This window comes from Rousettus aegyptiacus, unplaced genomic scaffold, assembly GCF_014176215.1.
Source record: "Rousettus aegyptiacus isolate mRouAeg1 unplaced genomic scaffold, mRouAeg1.p scaffold_m13_p_1, whole genome shotgun sequence".
NCBI classification, from domain to species: Eukaryota; Metazoa; Chordata; class Mammalia; order Chiroptera; family Pteropodidae; genus Rousettus; species Rousettus aegyptiacus.
This window is the reverse complement of record NW_023416284.1, coordinates 29233514-29245620: the sequence shown is the minus strand read 5'-3', so window position 1 is coordinate 29245620 and position 12107 is coordinate 29233514. Positions and strand designations below refer to the sequence as shown.

Below are 12107 nucleotides of genomic sequence, written 5' to 3'. Positions count from 1 at the left end.
AAGCTCCTCAAGACAAGCTCAGAAGCAAGACCACCACTACCGGGTTTTTGTAGATGACCTTGGCACTGGGTGGACAACTGAGCTGGCGCCTCAGGTATTATTTCCTCCATTTGACAGATGAAGAAATTGAGGCCCAGAAGTGGAAATGGCCACTCAAGATCCTGGGAACCCCTAGGAGTCAAGATGCTGGACCCAGGGCTGAGGGGCTCTACATCCCTAGGCCTGAGTCCCAGATCTGTGGCCTCGTCAGCCCTGTGGAATAGGTGGGAAAGGGCTGGGCCAGTCCTCCCAGAGCCTGGACTAAGAGTGTGCCTGGTGATAGAACACTGGTCACACAGTGTGAGCCCTTGCTTAGGCCCAGATGGGCAAATTTCAGCCTTTGAAGTCCATCAACTCCAGCTCTGAATCCTCTCTCCAACATGTCCTAACCGTATGACCTTGAGCAAGTAAGTCATTTACTTCTTGGAGCCTCATCTGTGAAATGGGGATGATTCCTACCTCATGGGGTTGTGATGAGGATTTCACAAGAATATGATGTAGTAGTACCTTTGACACAGTGCCTATCACTTAGTCATCGCTCTGTGACCAGCAGCTGTTATGATTGTAACAATTTATCATGCATCTGTCTTCTCACCTGGAGCGTGGGACAGTAATCCCTGTCATCCTGACTTCAAGGACATGGTGTCATCTGTGTGAGCTGTGGGGTCAGTGCAAATGGCACTTCAGCCATTCAAAGGCCAGCCCAGCCCTACAGTGGTAGGGAGGCATATCCAGTTCCCAGGACCAGGGGAAGCTGGGTGACAGCCTAATCCATCAATGATAACATCAGTCCAGCCAACTTTATGGGCCCAGAAGGTACTTAAGTGTGTGGGGGTTGAAAGCTAGCCCAGTTCTCCTTCCTCAAAGCAGTCTGCATCCCAGAACAGGTAGGCAGGTGTGGGATGGATTAAGAGTGCTCTGAGCCTCAGGGAACCAGGTATCAGCTTCAAGAGCAAGCCCCCAAGGGATAATGGTTGGTCTGAGCTAGAATCGAATCTTCTGTCCTCAGCAATTCAGCATCTGGTTATTCCTAGCTTTGCATGGGGCTAAAAGGAGCTTGAGAAAACTTCATGCACGAGAGGACCTAGATCTCAGTTCCCTCTTGACCTGCCCCATCTTGGCTTGACCCCTGCTCTACTGAGTCCTGGGGGACACAGGAGTGTTTTGTCCGCTCTGCAGCTTCCTCTCTCCTTGTCTGCTGACACAAGATGAAGGCTGGGGAGTTCAAAGGAGTTCGCCTGGGGAACTAAGCTTAGTGATGAGAAGCCAAGCTAAGGAGGAAGCTTTCTGGGGGAGAGAAATAGCTCTGGGGGCAGCTCTGTGACCTCCTACCATAGGTTCCCAGTGCCATGATGATTTTGTATACCCTCAAAGTGGCGGTGGCCCGCTTTGGAGGCTTTTCGGGGCTACTTCTCCGTTGGAGGGGAAGAATCTACAAGTTCCTCTACAAGGAGTTCCTACTTTTCATCATCTTGTATGCTCTGCTCAGCATCACCTACCGGTGCGAGGGTGAGATCTCAGGGGGGGGGGTCTGTGGGGGACTAGGCTGCCCACCTCCCTTTAACCCAGGCCTACACATGAACTTCCCCAGGCTGCTGCTCACCCAGGAGCAGATATATGTTTATGCTCAGGCGGCCCGATACTGCAACTGCTCTGTGGACCTCATCCCCTTGTCCTTTGTCCTGGGTAAGGCTCTCTCTAGTTCCTCCTGGTAACCACCTTACCCATCTTTCCTGACCTTTGAGTTGGGGTGATATCTCTGAGAGTCAGAATTACCCCAGTGGCACAGCCTTCAGATCAACCAGAGAAGGCTCAGAAGGTATGGGGGCTGCATGTCAGGTCCAGGATTTCCAGAAGGCTAGGCCCTGCCTACCATTTACTGGACCCTCCTTTCAAACAATGCTCTAGCAACCTGCTGGCCTCACCACCTTCTGGGGACTGGAGGGGAGCTAGAGACAGGTGACACCTCATCCCCACCCTCATAGGAAGCGTAGCTCAGAGTTAACCATTACCTGGCTTTGAACCACCCCTTCTCTGCCTTAGGATTGTACTCCTTCCTCCCAGCTTGGTCTAGCACATCAAGGGGGCACCAGAAGAACAGGCTGTCTTCCCGACATCAAGGCAGGGTGCTGGAGCCACATATGTCCTTCCCTCTGCCTTGGTTCAACCTGGCCTGGACCAGGTGGTCTGGCTGCAGGGAAGGGCACGCTGACTCCCAGGCCTTCCATCTTCCCTTCCCATTCCTCCTACCCATGGCGGTGACCAGGTTTCTATGTGACCTTGGTGGTGAACTGCAGGTGGGACCAGTACACAAGCATCCCGCTGCCAGACTAGCTGATGTGTGTCATCTTGGCCAGTGTGCACGGCGTGGACCAGCGTGGCTGCCTGCTGCACCAGACCCTCATCCATTATGCCGACCTGGTGTCAGTGCTAGTGCTGTGCTCAGTCAGCCACGTGTGCTCAAGCGATTCCCCACCATGGAGCACGTGGTATATGCAGGTGCCTTGGGCCTTCAGGGAGGGGAGGCCTGACAGCCAGGAGGAGCTCCAGGGCATCCTAAAGGCAGAGGAAGAATCTGTGCCCCACCCACTTTATCCCTGCAGGTTTCATGTCCCAGGAAGAAGGGAAAACGCTTGAGTCTGAAATCCGACTTTAACAGTACTGGGTCCCCTGTGTCTGGTTCACCAACCTGGCAGCTCAGGCCGGGAGAGATGGGCGAATCCATGATGATATTGCTCTCTGCTCACTCCTGGAAGTGAGTCTACTTAGGGTCACTTCCATTTGCCTTCCTTCTTCTAGCTTTGCGAACTGGAATAATAATTTTAGTACTTAACACTTATATGGTGCCCACTATGTACCACACATGGTTGGAAGCATTGTACTTATATTAACTCATTTAACTCTCACAACAACCCTTAAGATAGGTGCTATCATTATCGTCCCCTTTCACAGATGAGGAAACTGAGGCACAGGGTAGAAAAGAAGTTTGCCCAAGTCACGGAGCTAGTTAAGGAAGCTGGGATTCATACTCAGACACTCTGGCTCAGGGTTCTGTGCTTACAATTATTTTGCTAAACTGCTTCCCAGCACCCGCACCCCAGCCTGATAAAAACTCTAAGAGCAGAATGAGCTTCCAGATCTGGCCCAGGCCTAGTTTGCGCTGGGCTCCTCTGTTCTCTCCCCATTCTTCCTCAACTCCACTGACGTCCTCTTCCTGCTGTTCCACCAGGAGCTGAACAAGTACCAAGCCAAGTGCAGCATGCTGTTCCACTATGACTGGATCAGCATCCCTCTCGTCTACACCCAGGTAACTAACTGCCTTTCTCCTCCCTAGTCCCAGAGCCTACTGTACGTTCTATACTGCGTGTGAGATGCTGAGAAGAATTAGAGATGGTACCTGCCCTGGGGCAGTTCAGTCTAGTGAGACAATGAATAGCCAAAAGCTCATCCTCAAAGCCTCCCTAGACCACCGCTAAGATGACCCCATCACCTTTCGTGCTGACACACCTTGCTATATGTTTTTATTACTTGTCAGACCCCTCCCCCCCACGCACACACACACAGGCCCTTAGGGACAAGGACAGCATTTCTCCCTGTCCCATTCGGTCCGGTTCCCCCTTCTCCAGGTGGTGACCATAGCAGTATACTCCTTCTTTGCCTTCTCCCTGGTTGGTCGCCAGTTTGTGGAGCCAATCCAGGGGCTGCCAAACCTTGGCAGCCTCTGGAGCCAGGCCAGGAGCCAGGACCAGCCCTCGGGGACCTGGACATGTATGTGCCTCTCACCACTCTGCCCTAATTCTTCTTTTATGCAGGCTGGCTCTAGGTGAGCATTTCAGGTGGTCACACCAGCCTGCTCTGTAGAGACATGGGCCCAGGACTCACTCCAAATTTAGGGACAGAGAATGGGCAGAATATACTGTATTACAACCTCCAGGTGGCCGAACAGATCATCAACCCCTTTGGTGAGGATGATGAGGACCTCTACTGGGACGAAGGCTCGGCGCAGCCGCCCTACACTGTAGCCACGGTGGCTGAGTCTTTGCGACCTTCGTTCCTGGGCTCCACTTTCAACCTTCAGTGGTCCGTGCTGAGGGAGGCAGGGCTTGACCTAGCACATGGGCCCCAGGTCCCCGCCCACCTTCTAGGGTGCCCATAACTCGGTCCCTCCCGCCCCCATCTCTGGAGAGCGGGTCCAACGGCAGGGATGGCATCCCGCCCGCAGCGCGAGCGACGACCCCGAGCAGGGCCTGCGTTTCCTGAGTCGGCTCCGCCAGTGTCTGCCGCGCAGACCCCGCTGCTTAGTCGCTTCTTGGGCGCATGAGCGCTTTCTCCTGCCGTGAGCTTCAGGAACTTTAGCCGCGCACGAGGACCCCCCAGGACCCCTCATTTGCTGCGCTTCCGGGCCGAGGAGGACAGTAACCTCAAGGCCCCGGACTGCATCGAGAAGGAGGTGGTGGGGTCAGGGCACCAGACTCAGGAGCTCTGAGCAGAGGCAGCCGGGGCCAGGCCGCCCAGCCTGCCGCCCCCCAGGCCTGACCCCCACCCGCTTCTAGCCCATTACTGCCCACTTTCTGGGTGGTGCCCCATTCTGCCCTCGAGCACTATTAGAACAGCCCTTCTTGTGTGCCCTGAGCCTGGGCATTTAGGGACAGACCTTGAAAGAGGAAGATGGTTGGAAAGGCCTGATCCAGGGCTGGGAATGTGTCCACTTTGGCGGGAGAAGTTAGGATGGATTGCCTGGGGGAGGTGAAGCTAGCAAGATAAATGGGGCGAGGCATAGAGGACTAGGGCCCACGCGGACTGTTCATTTCCTTGGCATTGGAAGGAATAGACCAGTTCTCAAAATTTGAGAGAGCATCGGCATTATAGAAGGGTTTATTAAAAAGTTACAGGTACCGCTCCAAACGTTTGTGATTTATTAAATCTGGAATGAAGCTAAAGAATTTGCATTTCTAATAAGTTCCCAGGTGATGCTACTGCTGCTGGTCCCAGGGTCACAATTTGAGTTATACATAAAATGTTTAGGATATACTTTAGCCGAATAACCTTACTCTGGAGTCAAAGTGTGTGTGCTGGGGGACTTTTGTTTTACCTGTAATGTTTAATTTTGTTTACCATGAGAATGTATTTATTACTATGCAATTACAATTGTTTAAAACTGAATTGGTATGCTGTATGATGGGATAAAGATAAGGGTTTCAGAATCTGCCTTGGAGGGTGATTAAACTCAGATATGAAGGCAGTCATACACCACCCAGCCTAGACTTTCTGAGCATTTGGATTTTAGAGTGCCAAGCCTTTTTCTGTTCCCACCAACCAAACAGGGTGAGAACAGATCATTTAAGGGGGGGTGAAAGCTGCAGTCCATCTCTATGGTGGGACTGCAATACTGGGAGCACTCAGTTGATGCTAAAGGCCTTATGGGAAACAGCCCCAGCACTAGATTGGAGTCGTTGCTAAACTGAGCTCCTCTAAGTTTCCTGCCTTCTAATAAGCTTAGCCACTAAAAGAACTAGTGAATGTCAAAACTGACCTTTAAGGCTAAAGGATGACAAATGCCAGAACTCAAAGGGGAGGCAGGAGTGTGTAGGTAGAGATTGAGAGTGCAGCCTCTGGCATTGTCAACTGACTAGATTAAAATGGTTTTGATACTTTCCTGCTGGGTTATTGAACATTTCTAAGCCTCACAGTGGCCAAATCTATAATGTGGAGACAATAGCATCCCACAGTAGCTATTCACTGAGGTATTTGAGGTTTTTTGCTGGGCTTGTCATCTGTGGAGGCAGTGGAGAGGGAAAGTGGAAGGATTCCTCTACGAAGAACCTATTGGTTCTGACAGATTAGAGGTAGGAGTGAAGGAGGAGGAATAAAGATCAAGGCCTTGCAGTTTCAATTAGAAAGTAAAAAGCAAAGTGCTGAGTGTTGCTTTGCTATGCCTGACAGAGGCCTGAGTACACATTTAGATACTAAGAAGAACACTGGGTGGGAAGGTAGGGCCAAGTTCTCCCCAGAGCCAATGGTAAAGTTTTAGATTAGATTTTTAACCCTTAAGTTCTTGTACTCAAAAAGGTGGTTCATATCCTAGTTCTCAGTTGGCTATTCACGTAAGTCTGCAATTTAGCTAATTTGATGAACCAATTTATTTTGTACTTCTTTGGCTCTTAAAATATGTACCTGCACTTTCTATCAACTTTTAAGTTGTATAAAATCTTTAAGAACTCAATTTAACACATATTCCAGTGCCTGGCATATTGCCATGCACTTTTCCAGATAATGGAGACAAAGCAGGACACAAATATCCCTGGTCACCTGGAGTTATATTGAGAAGACAAAAAAAAGACAAGATTTATACCAGGTTAAAGGGTAAAAAAACTGAGCAAAGGACAGTGTGGAGGGGCTGCAACTTAAAACTGTGATCAGGGAAAAACTCACTGGTGACGGAACTAAGACCTGCAGGGAATAAACCATGTAGGTATTTGAAGTGTTTCCAATAAAGGGAAAATAGCTAAGTGAACACTAATTCAGCAAGGCCAGGATAGTGGTCACCATAGAAAAAAAGGACCAGATCATATTGAGTTCCATAGTATTTGGTAAGGATTTTGACGGAAAGCTGTCAAAAATCTGACCTTTTTAAAATGATCAGATTGCTGGGATTGCACTGGGGACAACAGAAGCAGCACTAAAAGGAAGTAGGATGCAGAAAAGTACCAGAATGATATAAGTTGTGTTAATGGTTGAACCAACTTAGACATGCTATTAAGGGTCAAGATGATTTAATCAGCTGCATGAAAACGAGTATTTGTTGCAAATAGTTGAGAAGCTACTTGAAAAGGGAGCTTGAGGAATGTGATCAGCTTTGAACATGCAGACATCCAAGCACATGTCAGGGTAAGTGTGGACTAAAGTCAGAAAGATGAACCATAAACCGCATTTAAATGCTGGAGAAAGACAATGTTACCAAGTTGAAGACAGAGCTGACCCTTAGATTTAGCAATGCAGAACTCACTGGTAATCTAACATACTTCTGAATAGTGAAGTAGGGAAAGGGATTAGGTCTCAAGAGAAATAATTTTAAGACATCCGAAATCAGACAGGACATGTAAATATGTATATAACTTACTTTCAACAATGCACAGAAATTTGGAACAGTTCCAAGATTTCTAGACCACCCATGAACCCAGGTTGAAAACTAAAAGTCAACATCCAAATATTGTTGGAAGCCCCTGTGATCGAATATTCAGAAAACGCAAACACAGAACACAATAAACACCTTTATTATAGGAGCTAAGACAGGAGGAGAATTTATTTGCCTTTCCGGGCCTTGATTTTCCTCAGATAGAACTCCAGCTCCTTGCCCTCTAGCACATAGCCATCTGCTCGGCCACACTGGCCTGGTCTTGAAGCGATGCATGCTGCAACAAAGTATGAGGTCTTTAGCAAAATAATACTGTGACCCTACCCAAACCAATGTTCCCTTAAAAGTCCATGATGGTTCTAGTACCCTGGGGGCAGGCATAAAACCCAAGGTCTCCTCAGATATACTTTATCGTCACTTGAAGTCAGTAGCAGAACTGGACAAAGTTTTCATCAGTGAGACAGCCCCCTTAGCCTGGCCATGGACTTCTCGAAATGATACCCTTGAAACTCTGAGAGGAAGAGGTGAAACTCAGGCCTATGGACTCCTGTCCACTATTTTCCATTTTAGCTTCACACTAATGGGTTGACCAAATGTTGACTTGTATGCTATTATCATCACTCAAGTGTCCTAATGAACCCTCATGGCTGGCAGTTGCAATAGAGGCAAGCAATGCACAGGGCACACCATGACAACCCCACCACATCCTGCATGCAATAAATATCTTACCGAGAAGCTTGCCCTGCTGAAATTGCTCCTCTAGAAGACTGCTGATTTTGGCATTCTTTTTCCTTTCATCATATTTCTTCTGAATTTTCTTTGATCGTTTTTTGTTTAAAATCTCTTCCTCCTCAGGAGTCTGAATAAAGGAGATACAGATAGATTAGCTGGGGGTCCCCAAACCCCAGCTCAGGGAAAGAATGTCATCAGTCTTCAACCCTGCACATCCCAATTCCTGCCACCTTCCTCAGTACTAAAGGCTTTCATCTCTCCCCCTTCAGTAGCAGAACTGGACAGTACTTTCATCACAAGGTGGCTGGAATTAGACTGGCCTCCCCCCACCCCTACAGGGAAGTTGACTCCCCAAACACGCACCAGCTTGGCCCCCTTCTTGCGGCCCAGGGGCAGTGCATAGTGGGATTCGTACCACTGTCGGTACGGTGTGCTGTCAATGAGCACGATGCAGTTCTTTACTAGGGTCTTGGTGCGGACCAGTTCATTGTTGGATGCATTGTAGACAACATCGATAATCCTTGTTTTGCGCGTACAACCTGCTCAAGGAGAAATTAAAAATCAAGTCATGTAAATCAGAGGCCAACTGTCCTTGCCCTCCCATCCCCACCCTAACAGGGTCTAAGAAGCAGCAAGGGAAGGCTCATCTTTCCAGGCAGCTGACAACCACACATACATTCAGTCTCTAGATTCAGCCCCACTCGCAGAGACTACGTGAGTTAAGGTAGAGGATAGGCTGGAGAGAACTCTCTGGTTACAACCTCAGTCTTTCCAGGAGAAACTTCAGTATCTGGGTGGAGACCATGAACTTCCTGCTAAATGCACTTAATGAAGCTTAAAAGGTTTAGGTGCTGACTCTGCTGAGTTCCCGCCTCACTCACACTCGGAGCCCCAGGAGAAGTTCCCCACATCCAGCCTCAAGGCGCGGTACTTCTTGTTGCCTCCCCGGACCCGGACAGTGTGTATGCGGCGGGGGCCAATCTAGAAAAACATGGAGACAGGAACTAGGTTATCAAGGAGAGCCAGACAAGAGAAGAACGAACCTGAAGTGGATGGAGGAAACAGTCAGTGTAACTATGACAAGGCCTAACATTGGCAAGTGGCACACAAGTGACCAAGACGGCCACACCACCCCTAAGGATACTTTTTCATCACTTGTTACCTCCAAGAAAAACCCGATTCCAAACGTTGAAAATCAGCGTCCATGCAATACCAGACTTCTATCATGTGTGGAGCATGCTCCCCCCAGTTACCTTCCAATGCTAACACACGTCTCCGTGCAATCTCTCTAGTATTTACCCAACAGGTAAAAAAAAAAAAAAAAAGGCTCCCGGTCCCTAAAACAGATTTCGGAGATCTACCAAGATTCAATAGCCACACGTGGAGACTGGTCCACGGAGAACATGAGCGGCAGGCGACTTCCCGGGTGGTGAGCCCCCCGCACACACCTTAGTGTTGGCAGCAGGGCGTCCCAGCTCATATTTTCGCTTCTTGTGATAGGGCTTTCTCTTGCCCCCAGTCTTGCGGCGCTTGTGCCAGTTGTCCCGAGAGATGCCTGTAAATGGGAGCGAGGAACGGAACCTTGACTCTCTGGGACGCGAAGCCGGCCCTCGCTAGATCCAGATTCTCTCGCCCTGCGGGCCGCACGTTCAGCTCTCCAAGGTTGGCTTCACCACTGAGCACTCGGGGTTTACAGCAGTACTAAGGTGTCATCATACACGTGCGGCCCAACCTGCACCCATTCCCGCGGCAGCCATGTTGATGCCGCTTTGAAGCCCCGGCGCTGGCCCTTCCACGGGCCTGGCGGCCCAAACCCGAGCATCACCCTCCTTATGGCTGCTTGTTGCTGGGGGTCGGGGCGCCCATTCTCCTAAACTGGCTGTGAGGCAGGATGGCGCCGGATTAAGTTCGCTTCTCTACCCTGCCCCCAACGCAGACCGACACTCACCCATGGCTTGGCGCCGGCTGGAAAGAGAAAACGCAAAGAGTCACGGTCTGGTTTGTAAAACGTAGTCCCGCCCTTTAACGTAGAAAGTGGCTGGAGTTACAGCGTTTTTGCGACTGTGCCGTAGAAAGAGGCTGTAGTTCCTACGTTTTTGCGACTGCGCCGTAGAAAAGGCCTGAAGTTAATTGCGTTACATTGAAAACGCCGGTTGCCTCCGGGCTTGGGAGAGGTTTTTAGCTTCTGAAACCCTAGGGAAAGACTTGGAGGAGGGAGTCTCGCAGCCTCAACAGCTGTACACTGCTTTGGTGGAGGTTGAGGACTCCTGGGCACAACCGAAGGGGAGTAGCCTGGCTTTGTTCACCTTTTAATAAGAATTTTTAGAAGCGTTTGCAATGGTCCAGGTTAAGAGATGTAGGTGCAGAGGAAAGGGTGGAAGGCAGTAGAAATGGAAAGGAGTGATGGATTTGGGTTTTGTTTTCAAGGGTTTGGCGATAGATTGGAGGTGGGGTTTTAGGGAGAGGGAGATGTGTCAAGGATTCCCAATAACTCACGTGATCAAGTGGATGAATGTTGGTGCAGTTAACTGAGGTGGGGAAGGCTAAGTTAGGAGCTGTTCTGGACATGTTCAGTTTGAGGTCTTAGTGATACATGTAAGTGAGAATGACTGTCAGGGCCCAGGACAGGCCGCCCCAAAATATCCTACAATGGTATATTAATTACTTTGAATTAAAGTTGCTTGACAAGCAGCTGGTGCCAGAAAGGCATTTTGACTTGCTTTCATCTCATTGAATGCAGGAAATAAATGTCCCATGTGAAAGGTGTCCCCCTGCACCTGGAAGACGTCCCTTATCGCCTGAGTTAAACAGCTCAGAGCCAAACAGTCCATATAAACAAAGCTTTATGAATTTACTGTTTGAGCCTAAATCTTGCTTAGATACCTTTTTCAACAGCACTAACTTTCTTAGTTCTGTCACGTTCTCACAAGTTTATTGTTTCTTTGTATAAAAAATATAAAAATTCCTGGTTTCATAATATTTTTGGAGCCTCATTTTATTTGAACATCATGTTGTGATTTCACATGTGCACATATTAAATTATTTTTTCTTCTGTTAATCTAGTCATGTCAATTTTATGATTTTATTACTAGTCCAGCCATAAGAACTAAAAATGAGTAAAAGAGGAAAGTCCTGCCCCACATACAACAGAAATATTCACATCTGGTAGTCCTCATAGAAGATCTGGACAGAAGATGTTACTTTGGGAATTGTTGGTATATTCATGGCAATTAAAGCCTCCAGAATGAATGGAATGTAGGAAGGGAACATAAGGCAAACTCTTCCTTTAAAAGATAAATAAATACCTTAGGCTTTGTGAGCTCTAGGGTCTGTGTCACAACTACTGAGCTTGAGTATTGTAGTGTGAGAGCTGCCATAGATAATAATAAACAAATGGAGGGGGCCGTGTTCCAATAAAACTTTATGGACACTGGGATTCACTTGTCATTAAATACACTTTTGAATTTTGTAAAAATTTTTTCGTTGCAAACGAAATCCATTCTTAACTCATGGGTCCTGTCAGTGCACAGTAGTGTGCCAACCTTTGACATAAAGAAATACAAGAAGAGGGTCCAGGTCCAAGGCTTGAGGAATGACAACATTTAAGGCCAGGTCGAGAACAGAAGCTGGCAAAGGAGGCAAAAGGAACAATTAGAGTGACAGGAGGAAAGCCGGCACAAGTGAGGGTGATGTCACAGTCTCAAGCTGTGTGATGTTAAAAGGACTAAAAAGTGATTATTGGGTTATTGAGTGGCATTGGCAAGAGCAGTTTCTATGCAGTGGAGTGGACAAAAACTTGATTAGTTTTCTCAAAAACTTGAAACAGAAGGGAAAGTTAAAAAAAGATACAATCTATGTAGGTAATTCTTTTGAGAAGTACAATTTTAAAGAGAATTAGGCTGGTGGCTGGCAAGGAACGCAGAGGGCAGTTTTTTAAAGAATAAACTGCCTGATGGATAGGCCCTTTTACACTTGGCTCCAGGTCCTATCCCATCCCTTGAAAGGGATTCTCTCAACATCTCTTCTTCTGTATCTTTAACCTTACACTGGCTTCCCAGCACATTCAGAATAAAACGTAAATTTCTTACCGTGGCCTGGAGACCAGCTTACCTACTTTCTGTCTCCCTAACTCAACTTCAGGCACTCTGACCTTGCTGTTCCTGCCTCAGGCCTTCATGCCTTGAAAGAAAATACTCTTCCC

General features: G+C 48.3%; 2 protein-coding genes and 4 non-coding genes across 6 annotated transcripts; 1 reads left to right on the top strand and 5 right to left on the bottom strand.

The window, feature by feature from the left end:
• The first annotated feature begins 1388 nt into the window (after positions 1-1388).
• BEST4 (bestrophin 4) lies at positions 1389-4525 on the top strand. Its single transcript, XM_016123479.2, is given in 11 exon segments — positions 1389-1540; positions 1631-1725; positions 2306-2488; positions 2491-2538; positions 2643-2794; positions 3269-3346; positions 3666-3732; positions 3735-3862; positions 3974-4116; positions 4262-4290; positions 4293-4525. Coding segments are annotated over 11 exon segments (1308 nt in total).
• A 2767-nt stretch (positions 4526-7292) lies between these two features.
• On the bottom strand, positions 7293-9980 carry RPS8 (ribosomal protein S8). The gene is made up of 6 exons (XM_016123515.1): positions 9855-9980; positions 9355-9461; positions 8788-8887; positions 8270-8445; positions 7904-8033; positions 7293-7451 (listed from the first exon to the last, which is right to left on the bottom strand). Exons 1-6 carry the CDS (start codon positions 9856-9858, stop codon positions 7342-7344), a joined length of 627 nt encoding a protein of 208 aa, XP_015979001.1. The 5' UTR covers positions 9859-9980; the 3' UTR covers positions 7293-7341.
• Positions 7567-7635, bottom strand: LOC118606476. The gene has a single exon (XR_004952438.1). It is a non-coding gene; the product is annotated as a small nucleolar RNA SNORD38 (small nucleolar RNA).
• Positions 8137-8207, bottom strand: LOC118606477. The gene has a single exon (XR_004952439.1). It is a non-coding gene; the product is annotated as a small nucleolar RNA SNORD38 (small nucleolar RNA).
• LOC118606478 lies at positions 8966-9066 on the bottom strand. The gene has a single exon (XR_004952440.1). It is a non-coding gene; the product is annotated as a small nucleolar RNA SNORD46 (small nucleolar RNA).
• Positions 9549-9627, bottom strand: LOC118606467. Its single transcript, XR_004952424.1, has one exon. It is a non-coding gene; the product is annotated as a small nucleolar RNA SNORD55/SNORD39 (small nucleolar RNA).
• Positions 9981-12107: the final 2127 nt, after the last annotated feature.

Coding starts and splice junctions, on each gene's coding strand:
- RPS8 (XM_016123515.1), bottom strand. Junction 8,446..8,787: donor CTTCTCCTGGGGCTCCGAGT/GTGAGTGAGGCG, acceptor CTCCTTGAGCAG/GTTGTACGCGCAAAACAAGG. Junction 7,452..7,903: donor TCAGCAGGGCAAGCTTCTCG/GTAAGATATTTA, acceptor ACTTTGTTGCAG/CATGCATCGCTTCAAGACCA.